At 48.8% G+C, this 19,653-nt stretch overlaps 1 protein-coding gene across 1 annotated transcript; it reads right to left on the reverse strand.

The window, feature by feature from the left end:
- Nucleotides 1-1,803: 1,803 nt before the first annotated feature.
- TNNC1 (troponin C1, slow skeletal and cardiac type) lies at nt 1,804-18,570 on the reverse strand. The gene is made up of 6 exons (XM_006127609.5): nt 18,419-18,570; nt 11,264-11,294; nt 8,458-8,604; nt 6,212-6,326; nt 4,019-4,155; nt 1,804-2,576 (listed from the first exon to the last, which is right to left on the reverse strand). Exons 1-6 carry the CDS (start codon nt 18,440-18,442, stop codon nt 2,545-2,547), a joined length of 486 nt encoding a protein of 161 aa, XP_006127671.2. The 5' UTR covers nt 18,443-18,570; the 3' UTR covers nt 1,804-2,544.
- Nucleotides 18,571-19,653: the final 1,083 nt, after the last annotated feature.

Genomic DNA, 19,653 nt, shown 5'->3' on the forward strand with positions numbered 1-19,653 from the left:
TCTGGAACCTTTCCTGACTTCCATGATTTTTCAAAGATGATAGCTAAAGGCTCAGATACCTCCTTTATCAGCTCCTTGAGTATTCGAGGATGTATTTCATCAAGCCCTGGTGACTTGCAGACATCTAACATCTAACTTTAAGATCTCTTCCGGAAAAGCTGCTTCCGAAAGAAGCCTGCAGTCTAGCCATAGCCACTATGTTAGGCATCCTGTCACCACCAATCTTCTTGACAAAAACCAAAACAAAGAAGTCATTAAGCACCTCTGTCATGTCCAGGTTTCCTGCTATTGTTTCTCCCTCTTCACTGAGCAATGGGCCTACCCTATGCTTGGTCTTCCTCTTGCTTCTAATATATTTATAGAATGTCTTCTTGTTACCCTTTGTGTCTCTAGCTACACTGAGCTCATTTTATAACTTTGCCTTTCTAATCTTGCCTCTGCATACTTGCATTATTTGCCTATATTCATCCTTTGTAATTTGACCTAGTTTCCACTTTTTATAGGACTCCTTTTTGATTTTGACGTTATATAAGATCTCCTGGTTAAGCCAAGGCGGTCTCTTGCCGTACTTTCTATCTTTCCTATGCAATGGAATAGTTTGCTTTTGGGCCCTTAACAATGTCTCTTCTAAAAGCTGCCAACTTTCTTCAGGGGATATTTCTTGGGACCACTATTAAAGAGAAATAAGGGTTGGGAAAGGAGAGGAGATATTCCTAAAGAAGTAGTCTCCTTACCCTTTCTCTCGTGGAGTGTGTCTACACAGCACCAGAGGTCGAAATAAGATACACAATTTGAGCTATGCAAATTGCATAACTAATTTCGACCTTATTTCAAAATAGCTTATTTCGAAATTTAGTGTGTCTACACAGCACTTATTTTGAAATAAATTGCTCTTCTGAAATGTCCCTTTCTCCTGGAACGAGGTTTACAGGGACATCGGAATAGAGAGCTCGTTATATTTCGAAATAATGGGCGTGCTCAAAAGACACGGAATAGCTATTTCAGGATATCTCCAATATCCCGAAATAGCGCTGCAGTGTAGACGTAGCCTTGCTGTTCTGGCCATCTCTTTAAATCCCCATCTCTTAGCTCTGTGTCTTCCTCATTGGGCCCCTACATAATCTTCCCACGTCTGGATCTCTTGTCTCACTCTCTTCTGCTCTCCACTTGCGCCCAGGCCCATCGAATCCTCTCCCCTTGCCGTCTTTCTATGCATTTGGGCCCTGATTCAGCAAAGAACTTGTTGTAGTTAAATTCCATGAAACCCAACAGGACTGAGGCTTGGGCTACCCTGAAGGTTGCTGTTGACATTGCGATGACTCCCGGGGTGTGAGAAAATTTGTCCAAAGCAGGCTCCCTTAATGTGAACACGTTACCTCAACTTAGAGCCCCAGAAAGCACTGGGGAGTAATTACTTTGAGTGACTCTGGGGAGTAGTTATTTCGAAATAACAGCACAATAACAGCGAAATAATAGCAATTTTGAAATCGGCATCATTCCTCTTTGAATGACGGGTTATTATTTCAAAATAATATGCCCATTATTGTGAATGCTCACCTTGTTATTTCAAAATAACAGGAATTTTTGTGAAATAACTCTGTAGTGTAGACATGCCTCAGTGATCCCTGGAAGTGAAACGCTTTCATCCTGAGAAACCTCCCTCCCTCCCGTTTCCCCGACACTGGGTGGTTTCATTCAAACCTGACACTTCACTGAACGTGTTTCCTCTGTGAGCTCCCTTTGCTGGCCTTACAGTTGCGACTCGCGCTTACTTCTGCAAAACAAGCCGACAGGAAATAACAGTCCAGCTTGCGGATTATTTTATTAGCATTTCAAAAAGGAATCTTATTTCTGTACACATTGTGGCTTTGCATCACACTTGAAGCCAATGGTGAGAAGTGGAGGAAGCACAGAGATTGTCCTGGTTAAATCACAGTATTCAGTCGCAGCTTAAGTGTCTCAAATCATCATTCAGTTGAAGGTCCAAATGCTAACGGTTTCATTGTCAGACGTTCTAGGTGGTGTGATTCAACCCATCAGGAGCCAAGAGCCAAATCGTGGGAACATCAAATCCAATGGCAAACTCCCAGCGATTTCACTAGGAACAGGAATTTGTTCCATGTGCTTGATTCAGTGGGTAACTGTAAGAAATATGCAGGGACTGAGGAACTCCGAGAGGGGTTACATGCATGTTCAGTGCCCTGCAACTCTCTGGCAGTCACCGGTTTTGCTTTTTACAGTGTTAGGTGCTTAGGGAAAATATTCTTTACAGATGCATTATCTGCTTCAGAGTTTGTCAAGGGACTCAAGACTTGGCTCTGTCATGTTTGCTAGCAACATCTTTGATAATTATTACAGTTCTCTTACTTAAATAGCCATAGAATGACCCTCTGAGGCACTTAATAGCAAACACGGTGTATTCTCTTGAGGGCCAGCCTGTTCAGCACTTAGTCTTCATACTAGCAGCCGAGGGGATACAACCACATGGACGAGAGGAGGAATCAGAGGGCTTTAAAAGTTAAGGCTGCGTGTCTTGCTTCAGATTTATTCAACGCCCTTCATGAACTCCAGGAATTCTGCCAAGGAAGGGAAATCAAAGAGGCGTATTTAAATGACAAACAGAGTCAGTGTGTGGCATGCAGCACTTTATGGAGATCTCCAAAATCGCCCTTCTTCTCATCCGTTTTCTCCCCTTCGCAATTCCACATAGCTGGTTTGTTACCCCTCCTAAAAGTGCCACTAACATGATTCAGCACAATGAAAGACAGGCAGTACAGAAAGATTTAGAGGAGGCTTACTGCCTAGAGCAGAGGTGGGGAAACTCCGGCCCAGCGGCCGAATGTGGCCCCTGGCTTGCCTGGATCCAGCCCCTGAAGCTCAGGGCCCCTTCCCACCAGCATTGGGGAGGCCATACTGGCGCTCCAGCACCCCCTCTACCCTACCACAGGACTGGAGCACACAAAAACTACTAGGCTGCCCTCCCATCCCTAGCTCGGGGGGAGGGGAATATGGGGAGTGTCTGTCTCCTTCTCAGTCAGGGGCCATGGCAGTGAGAGTTGGGTTTTTGTTTTGTGTTTGTTGTAGTTGTTTAGGGGGGTTGGTTGGTTGTTTTTCTCTGTTCACTAGTGTGCAGCCCCTGACTGATTTTTCTGTGGGTAAGTGGCCCCCAGCCCAAAAAAGTTTCCTCACCCGGGGCCTAAACACTGACCCCGATATACAGGTGGTCAGATCTCACCTCATAAATCAGCATAGCCCTACCGAAAGCAATAGCGAGATACCAATTTACGTCAGACAAGGCTCTAGTTCAAGCAATCTAATGTGCAGAACAATAGCTTTCTAATCATGCCCCGTGCATGCAGTCTGAAGCCGCACTCCCTATTACAAAGGAATATGCACAGAGCAAGTCAAGAATTTTAGAAAAATTGACCAACGTTTTGCCAAATAACCAAGCACCCTATTTTGATAGCCAGCTCCATAGAACGGCTGAAATTCTACAATCCTGACCAAGCCGTTCTCGTGTGCGGGTGGGTACTAGTTTTATTTCCCGTTTCTGATGGTGATGATGGGTCCGGGTTGTGCTGGAGACTGGTGCCTGCGGAAGCGCTGATAAAAGCTCTGATCCTACAGGTTGGTCCATTCAGTAGGGCCCCTTTGAGGTCACTGGGTTTCCTTGGGGGCCCAGAGCCCAGCTGCATGGAGTCAGTTTCAGGATCAGCGCCACCGTATTCATATTTCCCTGAAGAAGGGGCCCCGTTGTGTTGCTTGTGTGCGAGAGGAGAATTTAGCCACTAACCTCCTGTCAGGCATCTAGCCCTTGACCAAAAGTTTGATAATGGAAAGGCGAGGCCACCTTTAAATGCAGAGCCGCAGCGGGGGTAGCTGCCGGGACCCGGCGTGAGCCAGGACTGAGCCAGCCTGACGGCACGTCAGTTCCCAAGCTCCTTTAAATGCAAAGCCGCACTGGTTGAATTATGTAACCGACAACATTTAACCAAATTATGCACAAAACCACACCTACCGTCATAGTCGATCTTGCCATCGTTGTTTTTGTCTCCATCCTTCATCAGCTCCTCTATGTCATCTTCAGTGATGGTCTCTCCGGTAGCCTGTAGCATGATCTTTAGTTCATCAAGGTCAATGTATCCATCAGCATTTCTGTGCAATGACAGAAAAGCTCCAAGATAAAACCAAAACGATTGTAAAAGGATGGACTCCCACACCCCATATTACATCACTTGCACTGGTCTCCCATCTATTTATTTTATCTGTTAGCAGCCCTTTAGGATTCATTCTTGGGTTCCCTGTCTGGAATTGGTAGGTTAAATATAGGAGAGGGCACCAACTCTTCCCCTTTCTGCAGGTGTAATCCTACAGGATTTGTGGGACAAAGGAAAAAGAGAATAGTAGTTATTTGCTTCTGCTAGTGAATTAAGGGACAGTCTTTCTGGACATGGAGAAGTAAAAGTCTTTGGCAAGTGATGAAACCCTGATTCAGCAAACTGCTGAAGCATGTGCTTGGGCCCATTTTGAAAGAGGAGACCAGAGGCAACTTTAACTTATGAAGTGTAATATGGAAAGACGGCTCTTAATACTATTTCTCTTTCTAAACCTCTTGTAGCACCAGATCCCCTCAAGATTCACATCTCTTACAATTTTTGTGTAGATAGGCAAAGTCCAAACTGGCTCAGCCTATAATTTATCATCTCGGCAATTAGATCCTGGAAAAATCAAGCTTAATGACAACCTTCTTTGAGCCCGTGAATAAGATTTCAATGAGTCTGAACTCTGGGGAAATTAAGAGTTATCATTTAGAGAAAAAAGGTCTGATACGGAGCTAACTTTCTAAAAAGACCCATTTAAAAAATAATTTTACTTTATAAATTGATGGATGGCTTTCCTTGAAATTGTCTCAGAAAATAAATCCTGAGCTCATAGAATAAATGCTGTCATTTTCAGGGCTTAACTCGAAATAAGCTACGCAAGCTACGTAAATTGTGTATCTTATTTCAAAATAGCTTATTTTGAAATAGGGAGCGTCTACACAGCACTTATTGTGAAATTGAGCACTCTTCCTCTGACTTCCCTTACTCCTTGTACAAAGAAGGTTACAGGAGTTGGAGTAAGAAGTCCTCCAGCTTGACAGTATTCGAAATAACTGCCTGCTGTGTAGACATGGACTGTTATTTCGGAATAGCGCTAGTTTTTTCGAAATAGTGTTGCAGTATAGACGTACCGTCTATGTTCTTCAGATATCACAAAGTGGTTGGGTGCTACTTTCAGCACAATACAGGCAGTCCCCGGGTTACGTAAAAGATAGGGACTGTAGGTTTGTTCTTAAGTTGAATCTGTATGTAAGTCGGAACTGGCATCCAGATTCAGCCGCTGCTGAAACTGATCAGTTTCAACAGCGGCTGAATCTGGACACCAGTTCCGACTTACATACAGATTCAACTTAAGAACCCCAGGCATCCCCAAGTCAGCTGCTGCTGAAACTGATCAGCAGCTGATTCCAGGAAGCCTGGGGCAGAGCAGCTCGGGTGCTGCTGGGTTGGTCCAGTAGCGCGGCCGCTTTTCGGCGCTACTGGACCAACCAAGCATCACCCCAGCTGCTCTGCCCCAGGCGTCCTGATTCAGTCGCTGCTGAAACTGATCATCAGCAGCTGAATCAGGACTCCTGGGGCAGAGCAGCTAGGGTGCTGCCGGGTTGGTCCAGTAGCGCCAAGGAGTGGTGCTGCGGGACCAACCGGCAGCGCCCCACCTGCTCTACCACAGGCCCCGGGCTTTGCTCCACGTCTCCCTGGTATGCTGGGGGGGGCACTAGCTGCGTTCCCCCCCCCCCCCAGCAGACCAGGGAGACGCGGAGCAAAGCGGCGGAGGACCTGGGCCGGACCGCAGCGCTTCCAGATCAGCTGGAAGCACCGCGGGTCCGGCCCCGGGTCCTCCGCGGCCCCGGGTCCTCCGCGGCTTTGCTCAGCGTCTCCCTGGTCTGCAGACCAGGGAGACACTGAGCAAAGCCGCGGAGGACCCGGGCCGGACCCGTGGCGCTTCAGAGAAAATCCCCGTTCGTAACTGCAGATCCGACATAAGTCAGATCCGCGTAACTCGGGGACTGCCTGTACTCAATGCAGCTGTAACTGTGGGGACATATTCCACAGCACCATATCTAGCAGTATCATTTCTTGTTTTAGTGTATTGCATCCCCGTCTCTTACTTATCAAACATTCTGAAGAGATCCGAGAGTTCCTCTTCTGATTTTCCTTTGCTGTCATCTTTCATACACCGGACCATCATAACTAAGAACTCATCAAAGTCTACAGTGCCACTGCCTGAAAGCGGAATAAACAAGGTTTAGATTATGCTACAGTCTAGAAGGCAATCTTCCGTGTGCTTTTGCTTTTGACAAAAAGGCATACACATAACACAAAGACTAAATTATCATTTAGTAATCTAGCCACAAACTCCCTGGTAGTAGCACTGATGAGTGGGCAAGAGATTATGGGATGGATTCACCATTTATTTCCCCCCATATAATCATTTATACAAGTGCAAATTGAATATCAAACACAGCCACTTGTGTAAATGTGCAGAAAATTCTGACCTCCTAGCATCTGACACTCATTGCACTGAGGTAAAGTGCAAGACAGTGGACGATCAAGCACTATATTTTTTATGTAAATGGTATGTTGTCATTTGTTACTTAAATGACACTGGGAAGATATTTTCCTTAATTCTTAGCACAATTTTCCTTGCGTTTTGTGTTTAACACACTTTTGGAAATTTGGAACTGAAATCTTTATAAGATTCTTTTTACTAGATTGTTTCCCACTCGTCTGAACAATCTGGTTTGTTATTGTGAAGTTGTTTGTGGCTATATCGTTGTGTTATATGGGTGTGCTTGTACGTGTTTGCACCCTGAAGAATTTGGTTTGGGCTCAGAAGCTGCACCTGTCTAGTTCCCTGGGATTTGCAAACACAGAAGAATGTGGTGGATCACATTTTCAGCCTAGAATTTTGCACGTGTCCTATTCTCTCCACATCCTGATACTGTCTCTTAAAAACAGTTTGAGAAATTGTTTGCATCTGTTATAGTAGTTATGTTTTTAGCGCCTTCCATTTGTTACAGTGGGTTGCTCAAAGGCATCTAAGACACTTTAGCATTCATTGCAATTCATGGGTGTCGGGGCCCTTCGAAGATTTCAGCTTTACTGTTTCATAACCTACATCCCCAGTCCTGCAACGTATTCACAGTCTTACACAAAATGGCCCTGTGTCTCTACTGTGCACTCCGCACAGAACCTTTGTGTCTAGAGACAATACAGGGTGAACCTCTATACTCCGGGCGTCACTCATCCGGGCTCCGGCACCCATGAGTGTTCCAGAGCATTCACGGGGACAAGCTGCGAGTCCCGCCATGGGTGGCAGTTATAAGAGATGAGGGGAACCCAAATGGCAAGGCCCAGAACACCCCCCGCTTCAGTACAGCTCCCTGTGGGATCTAAAGCAGTAGGCTTGTGTGGGGGAGGAGGGGTCGGGGGGAGATGTTGCTGCCCGCTGAGGTGGTGAACACTGGGACAGTGCACCCTCCTTGTGTTCCGGGGTGGGGAGGCTGGGACTGCGAGCCGCCTGCCCCCCCCATGGTGCTCCAGGGCTGGGGCGGTTCCCATGGGAGGCTGAACACTTGTCCCTGTGGTGGATGGGACTCAGCTTCTGTGGGGGGGGAGGGCTCAGGCACAAGGGGCAGGGCTGGGGGCTTACGTCCCCCAGCCCAATGTTCACCCACCATCCATGGGTCCCTCGCTCAGCGACTCCTCCCCTGTCCTCCCAGAGCACGGTAAAAGCTGGTTTGTGGCGTTCAAGCTCAGGGAGAGAGGGGGAGGGCACTCAGGGCGAAGAGGCTGGGGGCTGGAGGGCCGCCCGATGGCCATGGGGCTCTGCTGCAGGCCATGGGGCTGTGCTCTTGACTTCGGCTGCGGGGTTCCATAGCTGCCCTGCCTCTTCCCTTGAGTGCCCCCCATTCCCACTCCATCAATGCCGGCCCTTCTGCTTTCAGCCAGAGAGGAGCCCCGCTGCCGGCAGCAGCTAAGTGGCGGGTATTGACTTCCCCTGGTCTGGCAAATTCCCTGGTTCATGACCAGTCAGGTGCTGAAGGTGCCGGACCAAGGACATTCAACCTGTATTAGCAGAAGGGATCCACCTGCATTCAGTTTGGCTGCTTCATGGGTTGGACTCCAGAAGTGACTCAACTTTCCTGATGCTCGTGGCACGGATCTACTTTCTTTGGCGGAAGGAGCGTGCACGCGCGCTGTGTTCTTCCATGTGACCCTGCTGCCTGCAAAGCCTGCCTGGCCCAAGCCGCACAGTATTTAAGGGCCAGCTCGTCACAGCGGCGGTTCTGGCCCCCCTGTGACCGCTTCGCTGTGCATGGAGACACCTCGCGGATTGCAGAGACCAGCTCACCATCTTCATCCACCTCGTCTATCATCTCCTGCAGCTCCTCCGGGGTCGGGTTCTGCCCCAGCATTCTCATCACCTTGCCCAGCTCCTTCGTGCTGATGCATCCATCCTCGGCACCCAGGACGAAGATGTCAAAGGCCGCCTTGAATTCTGGAGAGGACAGGGGGAAATGGAGGGGTTTGCCCTTTTGACAAGAGTCAGCCCGCAGGAAATCAGGGGAGTCCTCATTGCTGCGGGGGTCCCCAAATGAACATGTTTCAGAGCTGCATCTCCAGCCTTTTTTAGGTGCATCCATGACTGTCAAACTTAGTGTCCTCCAGCTTCCCTGCACTGCTGTGACTTCGGTCATCCTGCTGGGGTCAGCTCCCCTCAGCACCCCACTTAGCACAGTCTGACCCAGCCCCAGGCAATACCTGAGCGAATCGCAAGGGGCCACGAGGGAGTCTTTGTTGCAGAGTGTGAAGTAGAGCTGGAGAGCCCAGAGGAGACCGAGCTTAAGGGCTCAAAGCTGGGAAAAGTACCCACAAGCTCCAGAGGCCACTCAAGACACTCTGCTGCCCAAAGCGTCCATGGGCTGCCCCACGTCCTACCACTGACCAGTCTATGGGGTGTGAATTGTAGCACACACTACTAATGTGCTGCCCTCTCTAGACCTCTGGCATGAACTAACGGGGACCTAGGGCATGTTAACGTACTCCAGTCCATTGGCTGGGAACGGTGAACCGCAGCCTCTGGGAGCTACGAGCGGCCGTACCTGGGGATGCTGAGGCAAATAAAGCGTCTGGTGCCCCCCCCCCCCCGGCTCTTAGTTCGTTCCAGCAGGGTCTAGGTGGATCCAGGAGAGCTCTATCTGTTAGCTTGGCAGGTCACACCCCTGTAACCAGTCTCTAGGACCATGTAGACAAACATGAGCAATTTTAAAAAACAAACATTTCTCCCAGAAATCTGCCCCTCAAGACAGCTGCCTCATTGACCTACAGCTAAACCAGCCCCAGGGTCTAACGAGGGTTGCCAGGTGTCCGGTGTTCACCCAGACAGTCTGGTATTTTCGCTTCCTGCCCGGTAAAAAAATTCAGAGAATACCAGACACCTGAGATGTCCGGTATTCTCTGAATTTTTCCCCGGCCAGGAGGCAAAAATGCCAGGCACCTGGCAACCCTACAAACACTCAGCACCCAGCCCCCGCACCCCACCCCCCGGGCCCCAACACCCCCAGTCCCCCAACCCCAGCCCCCATGCTTACCTGGTTCCCCAAGGCTGCCGGCACAAAGTGGCTGCTGGCCAAAAGACCTAGGGGAAGCAATGCTTCCCAGGGCTGGCACATGTGCGGGACCGACCCTGGGGCGCAGGCCCTCCCCCGGTGCACACGGCGCATGCGCTGCCCGGCCCGGCCACCGCTGGTGGAACGCAGCGCCTGGCTGGGCAGGGCCCGTGGCCGTGGGGGGAAGAGTGCTGCTGGCCGGCACTGCAGGACTGCGGGGGCTGGTGCCTGATGGCAGCTATAAGGGACGCCGCTCCCCATTGGTTGCTCGCCCACCCCTCAGTCTGGTCCTGATGTCTCCCTTGGGTCTTAGTGCTCAACTGCTCCCCTGTTCCTATCCCTGCACTCACTCTTAAAGGGGACATACTGTTTTAATGCTCTTTTTTTTTTTTTTTGCTCACCAACTTTCGTCTCCCCCCCCCCCCTTTTTTTCTCCTCTTCAACAGAATTTTTTCTGGGTGTTTTTTTGGGGGAGGGGGATGTTCGGTATTTTTGTTTCAATCATCTGGCAACCCTAGCTCTAACTCACCCACCACCAAACTTTCCAAGCACCTTAGCGCTACAGAATTGGGCTGGAACTCTCACAAGAACGAGCTTTGTAACAGGATTTGGGGGACTCCCGCCTTTATTATTATACAAGACTTTTGGCACATAACTGCCCAAAGGCCCCTGTTCAGAGCCACACTCCATTGGTTTTCCAAGTGGGGAGCATGAGCTCTCATTGGGTACACTAGAAAAAGCCTGAAATCGCAGGCCACACGCTGGTTAGCAAGACCTGACAAATTATTCATAGGTATATTATGACCCTATGTCAGATGGGGTGCACATTAGGGATATAAAGGGTTAACTGGTTAACCGGTGCGGGACTCAGCTGGGCCTGGCCGGAGCAGCCCCCACATGCAGTGCTGTGTGGCAGGCTTGGCCTAGCCTGGCCTGGGCAGAGCAGCCCAGTTAGACCCGTCGCGCAGAGGGTAGGGGGGGCACCCTGCCCAGCCCAGCTGGAGCAGCCCGTGGCACAGCAGGTCGGGCCAAGCTAGACTAGCCTCCTGCCTGCATCCCCACCATAGGTAGGGGGCTGCTCCAACCCGGCTGGGCCCCCTGTGCTGCAGGCGGGGCCGCTCCAGCCCAGCCAAACTGAAGTGTCCCCCCTCCTGCTGCAGTTCACCGGTTAACCCAGTACACAGCAAACTACACTGTTTGGAAAGGGGTACGCCGTCTAAAATGTGTGAGAACCACTGCGCCAGATGTCGGTCTGGCACACGCACAAATCGTGCGCTTGTCCCAAAGAGCATGGAGACCACAAATAGCGTGAAACATCCCTGTAGCAGCTCCACGGCCCGCCTCTTAGCCCTTGACCTAGAGCGTGAGGACCAGAAGTCATTCCCTTTGCTTTGTACTTTGGCAGCGGGAGGGCGGCTTTTCACTTGTGACAGCCCCTGAGCAGTTCTGTTTGAACCAGAGGCTAACGCCGGGGTCAACGGCGGGTTGACTAGCCATGCCTGAGGGCATCTTCTATCCACAAGGGGGTCTGACTGAAGACACACCTACCGTTTTTCTGCTCTTCTGTCAACTGCTCAACCTGTGATGAAAAGAGAAAGAAATTCACTTTTATTAAACTGAATCATGATCGTTACTTGATAATACCACTTATACGGCTCACTATTCAAACCGCTTTACAACCCTTAACTAAAACTCACAGCAGTCCTTCTTGTGGAGCAAGGGGGTCTTTTACCCAAATAATTTTGACACCCTCTCCCCTTTTTTGGTATATGGCATTATTATGCTCATTTTAAAAACATACTTGCCACTCTTCTGCAGTTAACATTATGTTTAACCAGAATCTGAGTCTCAGGCATGTGGCATGATTGGTTTTTAGACAGTCCAGGCAGGATTTCAATATGCAAAGTAGGAGAACTAAAGGGGAGAAGTCTCTGTTGCACCTGAAAAGCTACGGTGTGGTGGTTCTCCATATGGCTGATGTAGATGTAGAGCAACTTTAATTTTACAATTAGCGTAAGCTAGATAATTGTGTCAGGAAAGTAGCAGAATGCATCACATTGCCACCGCTGTTGTATTTGGGAATCTGGTACTGAGTTATTAAATGCTCCATGGTCTGTCCTGGGTAACCACAGCCGCACACCAGAGAGTTTTTAATTTTCCATTTACGCATCCAGGATCTGCCTCTGCCGTGGTTGGTGTGGATGCGGTTTAAGGTTGCCCATAAGCTGGGCAGAAGACCGGGACCTTCTGCATTTGGTCTTTCACAAAATGTTTGTTTGTGACACCTTGTGAACTCCGTTCAGCTTTCCACGCTTCATCAGGATCGAAGTCACATTGTCGGAGGGGAAGCACATGGGTCCGAAAGGGCTTGCGCCACTTCAAGCAGTGGGGAGGGATGTTGTTGAGGTCTTGGTGGATGGGGAGATGCTACGTTTCCTCAGTTCACTAGACTCCCTTGAGGGCTGTGGCATCGCAGCGAATGGATGGTTGTGCGACAGCACGGGGAGCCATGGTGTTGGGAGTGACTTATGGGTTCCAGTGACGCACTGAATTACAGTATTCCAGTATCGAGAAGTCAACGGTGGCCATTTCTGGACCGCACCAGCCCACAGTACTCGGCTATGGAGTAGACTGGCTTGTGCTTGCCAGTTTATGGCCCAAGGATGGTCTAATGGGGCATCAGAGGGTTGGGCTTCATGCAGAAATCACTGGGTGTGAGGGTCTGTGGCCTGTGCTATGCAGGAGATCAGTGGCTGTCAAAGTGTGGTCCGCAATACACAACCGTCTTGCAGGAGGGCCACGGGCTCAGGGTGAGGCGCCCCCCACCCCTGCAATGCGGAGCCTGTTCTAGCCTCACATCTCTCCCTTCCCTCTGCTGTGGAATTGGTCCCTTAAAGTATCATGGGAACATGTTAAGTGTCCTGGTTTGACTGCGTTGCATTGATTATCCACAGAACAGAGGGACTTCCTGTTCTTCCCAGTTTCTGTTACAGTCCTAAATCACTGGTGCTTGACAAGTGGAGGTAATAGAGTCTGACGATGAATTAAATAAGGGTAACTATATTAAATTGCGTGACTATAGTTTAATGTGAAAAATCTTATTGTAAAATTCACCCTGACTAAGTAGGCTTTGTGCTCTGTTGGGAATGGACACCTGGCTCTATGGACAGGGTAGAGGTCAGCTCCTCAGCCCTTCCACCAGGGCCGGCCCGAGCCATCAGTGCGCCCCGGGCTCCGGGAGCACAGCACCACCCCCGGGAGTGCGACGCATGTGTGGCCCTGCCCCCTGGGGTGTGGCACCCCCAGGCGCCCAGTGCATGCGTGGCCCCACCCCTGGGTGCCCAGGGTACGCGGCGCATGTGTGGCCTCTCTCCTGGGCACCCGGCGCATGTGTGGCCCCGCCCCCGCCCACCCCAGCAGCCCTGTGCGGCGCCCCCTACAATGGGGTGCCCCGGGCGGTAGCCCAGTCAGCCCTTAGCTTGGGCCGGCTGTGCCTTCCACAGTCTATTAAAGTCCACAGGTAATCCCAGAACCATCCAGTCCCCAAACTCTATGCACCCATGGCCTTAGCAGGTTGGAGGAGCACCCTGCTTTGCCGTATATAGGGGTAGTGGCATTCCCTGCACCCCAGCCATTTGTAAAGGAACTTCAGGGGGAGCCGAGTTAGTCTGTACAGGATCAACTTAAAAAACCAACAAATAGTCTGGTAGCACTTTAAAGACTAGCAAACCATGTAAAGGAGTTCATCCAGTCGAGTACTGAATTCATACTGGACCGTAAGATCATTTCCGTCTCCTTCCCTGGTTATCAAGAGCAATCCAATAGCGGGGGCTTTGTGTAAATTGGAATTAATAAGATGTGTTTACAGGAACAACACATAGGATTGGGTAGCTGAGTCGTGTGCTAGTGGTCTGGTCCAGTGATTCCCAACCAGGGCGTTGTGTACCTCTGGGAGTACTCAGAGGTGTCCCGGGGTGTAGTCAACTCACCTAGAATAGTGATAGAGATGTAGCCGTGTTAGTCTGGTGTAGCTGAAACAAAAAACAGGACTGTGTAGCACTTTAAAGACTAACAAGATGGTTTATTAGGTGATGAGTTTTCGTGGGCCACATAGTCCTACATAGTCCTGGTTTTTGTTTCAACTCACCTAGATGAGTGTTTCTCAACCTGGGGGCTGCAGCCCCCAGACGGGTCATGGGATGGGCTTAGGGGATCACATGTTCAAGGCCAGCATTGGAGGGTGGCGAGCAGGGATCTGCCGTGAAGCTACATTACATGCTTCAGCCCCTGGTACCAGGGCTACGGCTTCAGACCAGGCTCAAAAGTGGAAAACAGGTTCAAGTATCGCACTGAACCGTAGGTACATGAGTCACATTCCCATCCAGGCCTGGACTAATTCCATGGTAAAAACGAGAAAGGCGGCAATTTACCAGGAGCCATGTGCTGTGACATTGTGGGTATTTTTGTGTCTTATTTCACAAGCCAGTAATTTTTACCTGAGGTGAAACGTGGGGCCCGCCAGACAAATCACCCTCTTGAAAGGGACCCAGGAATCTGGGAAGCAGGGGCAGATATAGGGCAGGGAGAACGGGGCGGCCGCCCTGGGCCCCGCGCTTCAAAAAGCCCCTCGCATGCGCCGTGGCGCCACCGCGCATGCTCATGGCGTCACTGCGCATGCACCGTGGCAAAGGGGGCCCCGCGAAATTATGCTGCCCGGGGCCCCGCAAAACGGTCATCTGCCCCTGCAGGGAAGGCTGAGATCCACTGGCCTGGACAATGCTAGCCCTTCCCCTCTTATCTGAACCTGCTTCCCCCGGCAGGTCAGTCCTTCCTGATGGCAATGCTTCATGTCACACCACACACTGCCACCTCCTATTTCCCCGGCCGGCAGAATTCCCCGGCCCTTTCAGCACCTTCCCTGTTCCTTTCCTCCAGCAGCGACTTCTCGTCGCCACCCACGCTCCTCTGTCCCGAGGCTGCTGTATTGTGACGCCTACAGGGTTCTGCCTTTGGTCCTGCTATTTCCCTACCCCTTTTCTGAAACCAGTCTATGTAAATGGGACCCAAATCTGCAACCACCTCTCCAGCCCATAACATCACGCCAGTGAGGCTATGTCTACACTGCGGGTTTTTTTGTGGATGAGGATATGCAAATGGCATGCTCATTTGCATATCTTCTTCTGATTCTTTTTGGGGAAGAGGCTTTGCCATTTGTCAGAAAAAAAACCCCTTTTTCGCAAGATCCCTTGTGCCTCAAAAATTGCAGTTTACAGGATCTTGCGAAAAAGGGTTTTTTTCCAACAAACTGCCCTGTCAACACGGGGCTTTTTAGCGTCAAAACCTCTTCCGCAAAAAGAATCGGAAGAAGATATGCAAATGAGCACACCATTTACATATCTTCTTCTGCAAAAAAACCACCCCGCAATGTAGACAGCCTGAGTGATCCATTGTCATTACAAGCAGCTTCCCCAACATTGTCCTGTCTCCCCCGTCTCAAACCGTGTTGCCAATACACTCTCTTTCTGAGCTGCCTCACCATCTGTATTCCAGTCCTGGGCCCTGACACGGTGTTATCAATTTACTCTGGAACGTCAACACCTTGTGTGTAATCCCAGCCTTGGGCCTTTGTTGATAAGAGCCTTGTGAATTTCTGCTAGAAAACTGCTAAGCCTGTGGTGGGGGCAGAGGTCAAAATGCCCAGCATTTTGTACTGGGCCGTGTTGATTTTTTAACCAACCATACATGCAGAGGACAGACCAGGAAAGCTGATCCGTCCATATCAGATGCAGACAACAATAGCAGCAGGATCCTTCTTCGGCATAGCGTCACGAAATCTGAACCCCTGTGTCCAGCCACCCATGATGGGAGGCAGGCAGCTGCAGACTGCTCTTTTATTGTTTTGGCAGTAAAATAGGATAGTTGGGGGCTGCGAAGGTCTGAGCTATACCCGGTAAATAAACACCTCTTGCCACTTTCGTGCCTTCCATGTAACTCAATTCTTTTGGCATGTCAGCTATTTATAAGCCTCAATGATTGAGGTGCTGGTGATAAAGATAAACCTTCTGATTGTTCCCAGGAACTGAATGGCATTGGTATTTATCCTTGGGCCCTTTTATCTGGACACTTGTCCTTGGCACTGTTCTTAGCCTGGTTCACTGGAGTCTGAAAGTGTTACCAAAATAGCTCTGCATTGATATAACCTTATCTAGACATGAGCAGGCAAGATGAAAAGCCATTGGGCTCTGTTGGTGCATTTCGAAAAATTGAAAGGAAGGAAGACAATGTTTTATTCCAATGTGCCGCCAACTTGCACAAACCACAAAGGGCCAATTCCTTTGCATCAAGCTACATCTGTCTAACTTGTGCCTCCCTTCCTGTGCATAAATGTATAGGTATAAGAATGTACTGTACCAATGGGTCATCAATCATGGTAGCAAGATAAATTCATCGCAAGGCTCTGGCAATAACAACATAAGCCATGGGATGAAATTAAAATGGCGTACGATCATGCCCAAGACTCCGCTGTCTATTTGTGGCCTTTTTCTTTTATTTTCTATATCCTCTTGTTTTGGTGTTGACGTCTTTCATTACTGCCTCCGTGCATAAATGCTGAAAATGCTGCCAGGATACATAAGCAGTGCCAAGGTTATTCCTCTTTTGGCTTTATTCTTTATTCACTGCTTCCATCTGAAATTGTGCTGGTGAGGATGAATCAGCTTGGCCGTGCTGTAGTTACTCTGTTCTTCTGGTTTAATATTTGTTGCAGTACATATATTTAGGATTTTTTAATGGAATGGTCCAAGGAAATATCCTGTACCATATACTGCACTTTAGAAGGTGTCTGCCTCACATGTCTGCCCCATCCCAATTATTTTGCCTTGGTGAAATAATTACAGTGCAAATGCCGTTGTGTGAATGTACTCACAACAGGAATCCCTTGTCAGTTATATATGTTAGAGTTTTTTACTCGATCTCATCAACATATTCATCAGATCATATTGATCAGAGGAAGTGGGTCTGGCCCACGAAAGCTCATCACCTAATAAACCATCTTGTTAGTCTTTAAAGTGCTACATAGTCCTGTATTTTGTTTCATCAACACAGTATCTGAATGTGCCCCAGGGGGGAAACAATGGCACAGCAAAATCTCTACTGGACTTCCTGGAGTCTTCTAACTTGGAGTAAGAAGTTTGTTGGTTATTAGGAATGGAATTTTTTGTATTTGTGATTCTTTTTTGAGCTAAACTCATCCCTAGTCTAAAGTCATTGAAATCCATGGTGTTAGATTAGGGATTAATTAGGTCTGCTGCATTTTAGGCCTTCATGGGGTTCAGCAGGTTGAGAGGTACGAAACAGGTGGAAAATTGTCCATGGGAAACCTTCCTTTAACCATCTAATTCTTGACTCTAATTCTTTCTTTGTGCTAGAGAATGCATTCCAGCTGCCTGCCTGACAGATCCATTTGGCTAATTGTTAGCATTGCTGGCATTCAAAATGCTTTAAACTTGCTTCATAACAATGTGGGTGATGCCTCTAAACATTTTGGAACATAAGTTTAATTAAACATCCAATTGCAGAGAAACAAAAGTTGTTTCCTTCTAGAGATCACTTTTTTGGTGTCATTGTTTTTGAAGACTTGGGCTTTTGGCTCACTGCACCTAAGAGAACTGCAGAATGGAATCCCAGCTCAATGCAGGTTTTAAATACTGAGGTTAGTCTAATATGAAAGACAACTGGTTTTGTTGCCATGTGTCAACTATCCCTCTTCCTTTAGGACATCTTGAAATGTTGAAAGCAATATCCACATCTGATGTATCTTTGTGCTTTTGTTAACTATCTACAACACCATATATAACCCCGTAACCACCAACATAAGGTACAGAACATGGTAACCAAAAATTCAATGTAAAGGGATTCATGCAATACAGATTCCAGAAAAATGTCACTCTTATGTTCTTCTGCTGGTTCAAGGTACAAGCTAATGCTGCACCTTCATTGGGAGGAAGACAAAATGGTTTGGGCTTATACAGGACACTTGATATGCAATAATTCAAGGCAAAACTGCTTTAGAAAGCACAACCAGCATGAGTCACATTATAATTTTTTGCCGTGTAGATATTAAGAACAAGGAAACAGAAATTGCAAATCAGATCACTTGCTTCCTAAGTCTTTATCAAATACATTTTGCAGAAAAACATTCACCTGGGGAAAAAACTTGGAAATGGCAGAATTGTAATACGTGAACATAAAAATGCTGCGGTTTCAGCTTCTGCAAATTCTCTTCCCCATTGAAACCATTGCTCTGTCAAGTTCTGGATAAAGCAGTAGCCATACCCAATACGTCAGTAGATTTTTCAAAATATACTAAAAAGTACACTTACACGCCATCTCTCAAAGTACAGAATCAGGGAAAGCCTGGATACGAATAATTGAGCTGTTTATTTTTAGAAGAATCTGCTTACAAGAAGAACAGTCATATTTAGAATTGCCATTGCATGAAAAGTTCTATCTATGTTCTGAACTAGAAGGTGCGTTACTTCAGCTACCATTCCTAAGTGCATTTCATTGTTCCATTAAGGGCTCATAGATCATCATTGCGGTGCCTTAGGGAGGCTTTCGGAGAGCAGCAAAAACGCTTTGAAACGTCTTTCTAATACAACAAAGGTACCCACAGATCAAGGTAAGCTTAAGGAGATTACTTACTGCTGCCTTGTAAATATCATCCATGGTTAGCTAATTGCTGATCAGGAGCTGGGCAGAGAAGGCAAACAGTACAGAGACAAACTTCAAGTCTCTGTCAGCTGTCCCCTCCTTCTATCCCTGCTAATATAGCAAGGTGTCAGCCCCTAAATGTGTCACTCGGGCTGCTGCTCACCACATCAGAAACCTATTGTATGTCTATCAAAGATGCCCACTCCAAGTGGGAATTCCTCACCCCTGGGGGGAGGGGAAGGACGGGACACTATGCAAGGCCCGCAGCTGGCATTCCAAGGGCCCAATCCAGCTCTCGGAGTAAGTGGGATTAAAGCAGCCAAGTAAACACTGGCAAGTATTCGCGTCAGACTGCAGGTCTGATCCTCTGGAATTGGCTGGCAAACCTCCCTGTGAAGCCAGTGAGAACAGCTGGGTATCCTGGAACTAAATACAGTATTGGGAATGTTTGGGTAGCTAGGCCCTTTCTTTATAAGATGCTAGACCAGCGATGGGCACAGGCCCATATGCAGGGATTTCCGGGGGAGGGTAAGCTGCGGAAGGGGCTGGTGGCTGTCACCCTCTGCCCCTCCCCGTGGGCCAGCCCCAACCCCTATGGCCCAGCCCTGCCCCCATCCTCACTCCTGTGTGAGAAAGGGGGGAATCAGCCCCAGCATTCCCCAGCTGGCTGGAGCATGGGGGAAGGAGGCTGAGGCAAAGTGCCGCCCCTGCCTTCCGTAGGTCGGCTGGAATCGGCCTGTGGCGGACAATAAAGGACTGTGTGGAGGGGTGTGCGCACCCTTCTTACACACCCCGCCCCCCGCATATGGGCCTGGGGAAAATACTGACCCGTAAGCTAGATCCAGTTTGCCAGAGATACCCCTGGCAGGCTGCCACCACTATATTTACCTGCGCTGCTGAAGGTACGGGTGATCGCAGCTCCTGTTGGCTGCGGATCCACATTCCCGGCCAATGGAAACTGCGGGAAGTCGTGTCCTGGTCCAACGAGAGCTGCAATTGCGGGTACCTGTGGAGGTGCAGGGTAAGTCACTTAACCTCTTAGTGCCTCAGTTTCTTTGCTGAATGAGGATATTTAATGCCTTGCCACCTTAGTAAACTACTTTGAGATGTCAAAGAAAAGGCTGTTAAGGACCATTATGATTTTATTGTATTGTAAATTCTCAGTTACCCTGTTGATGCTCGTGACTACACTCCTGTCATCTGTGCCCACAAAAGCTCATGATACC

This window comes from Pelodiscus sinensis, chromosome 11 (assembly GCF_052426305.1).
Source record: "Pelodiscus sinensis isolate ZL-2025 chromosome 11, ASM5242630v1, whole genome shotgun sequence".
In the NCBI taxonomy this organism is placed as follows: domain Eukaryota; kingdom Metazoa; phylum Chordata; order Testudines; family Trionychidae; genus Pelodiscus; species Pelodiscus sinensis.

Bases quoted from the DNA above. Each gene is read 5' to 3' on its own strand.
- TNNC1 (XM_006127609.5), bottom strand. From the start codon at position 18,442: ATGGATGATATTTACAAGGCAGCA. The intron at 8,605-11,263 runs GTAGGTGTGTCT...TGTCCTCTCCAG, and splicing joins GACAGAAGAGCAGAAAAACG to AATTCAAGGCGGCCTTTGAC. The intron at 2,577-4,018 runs GTAGGTGTGGTT...CTTCCTTGGCAG, and splicing joins TGGCAAGATCGACTATGACG to AATTCCTGGAGTTCATGAAG.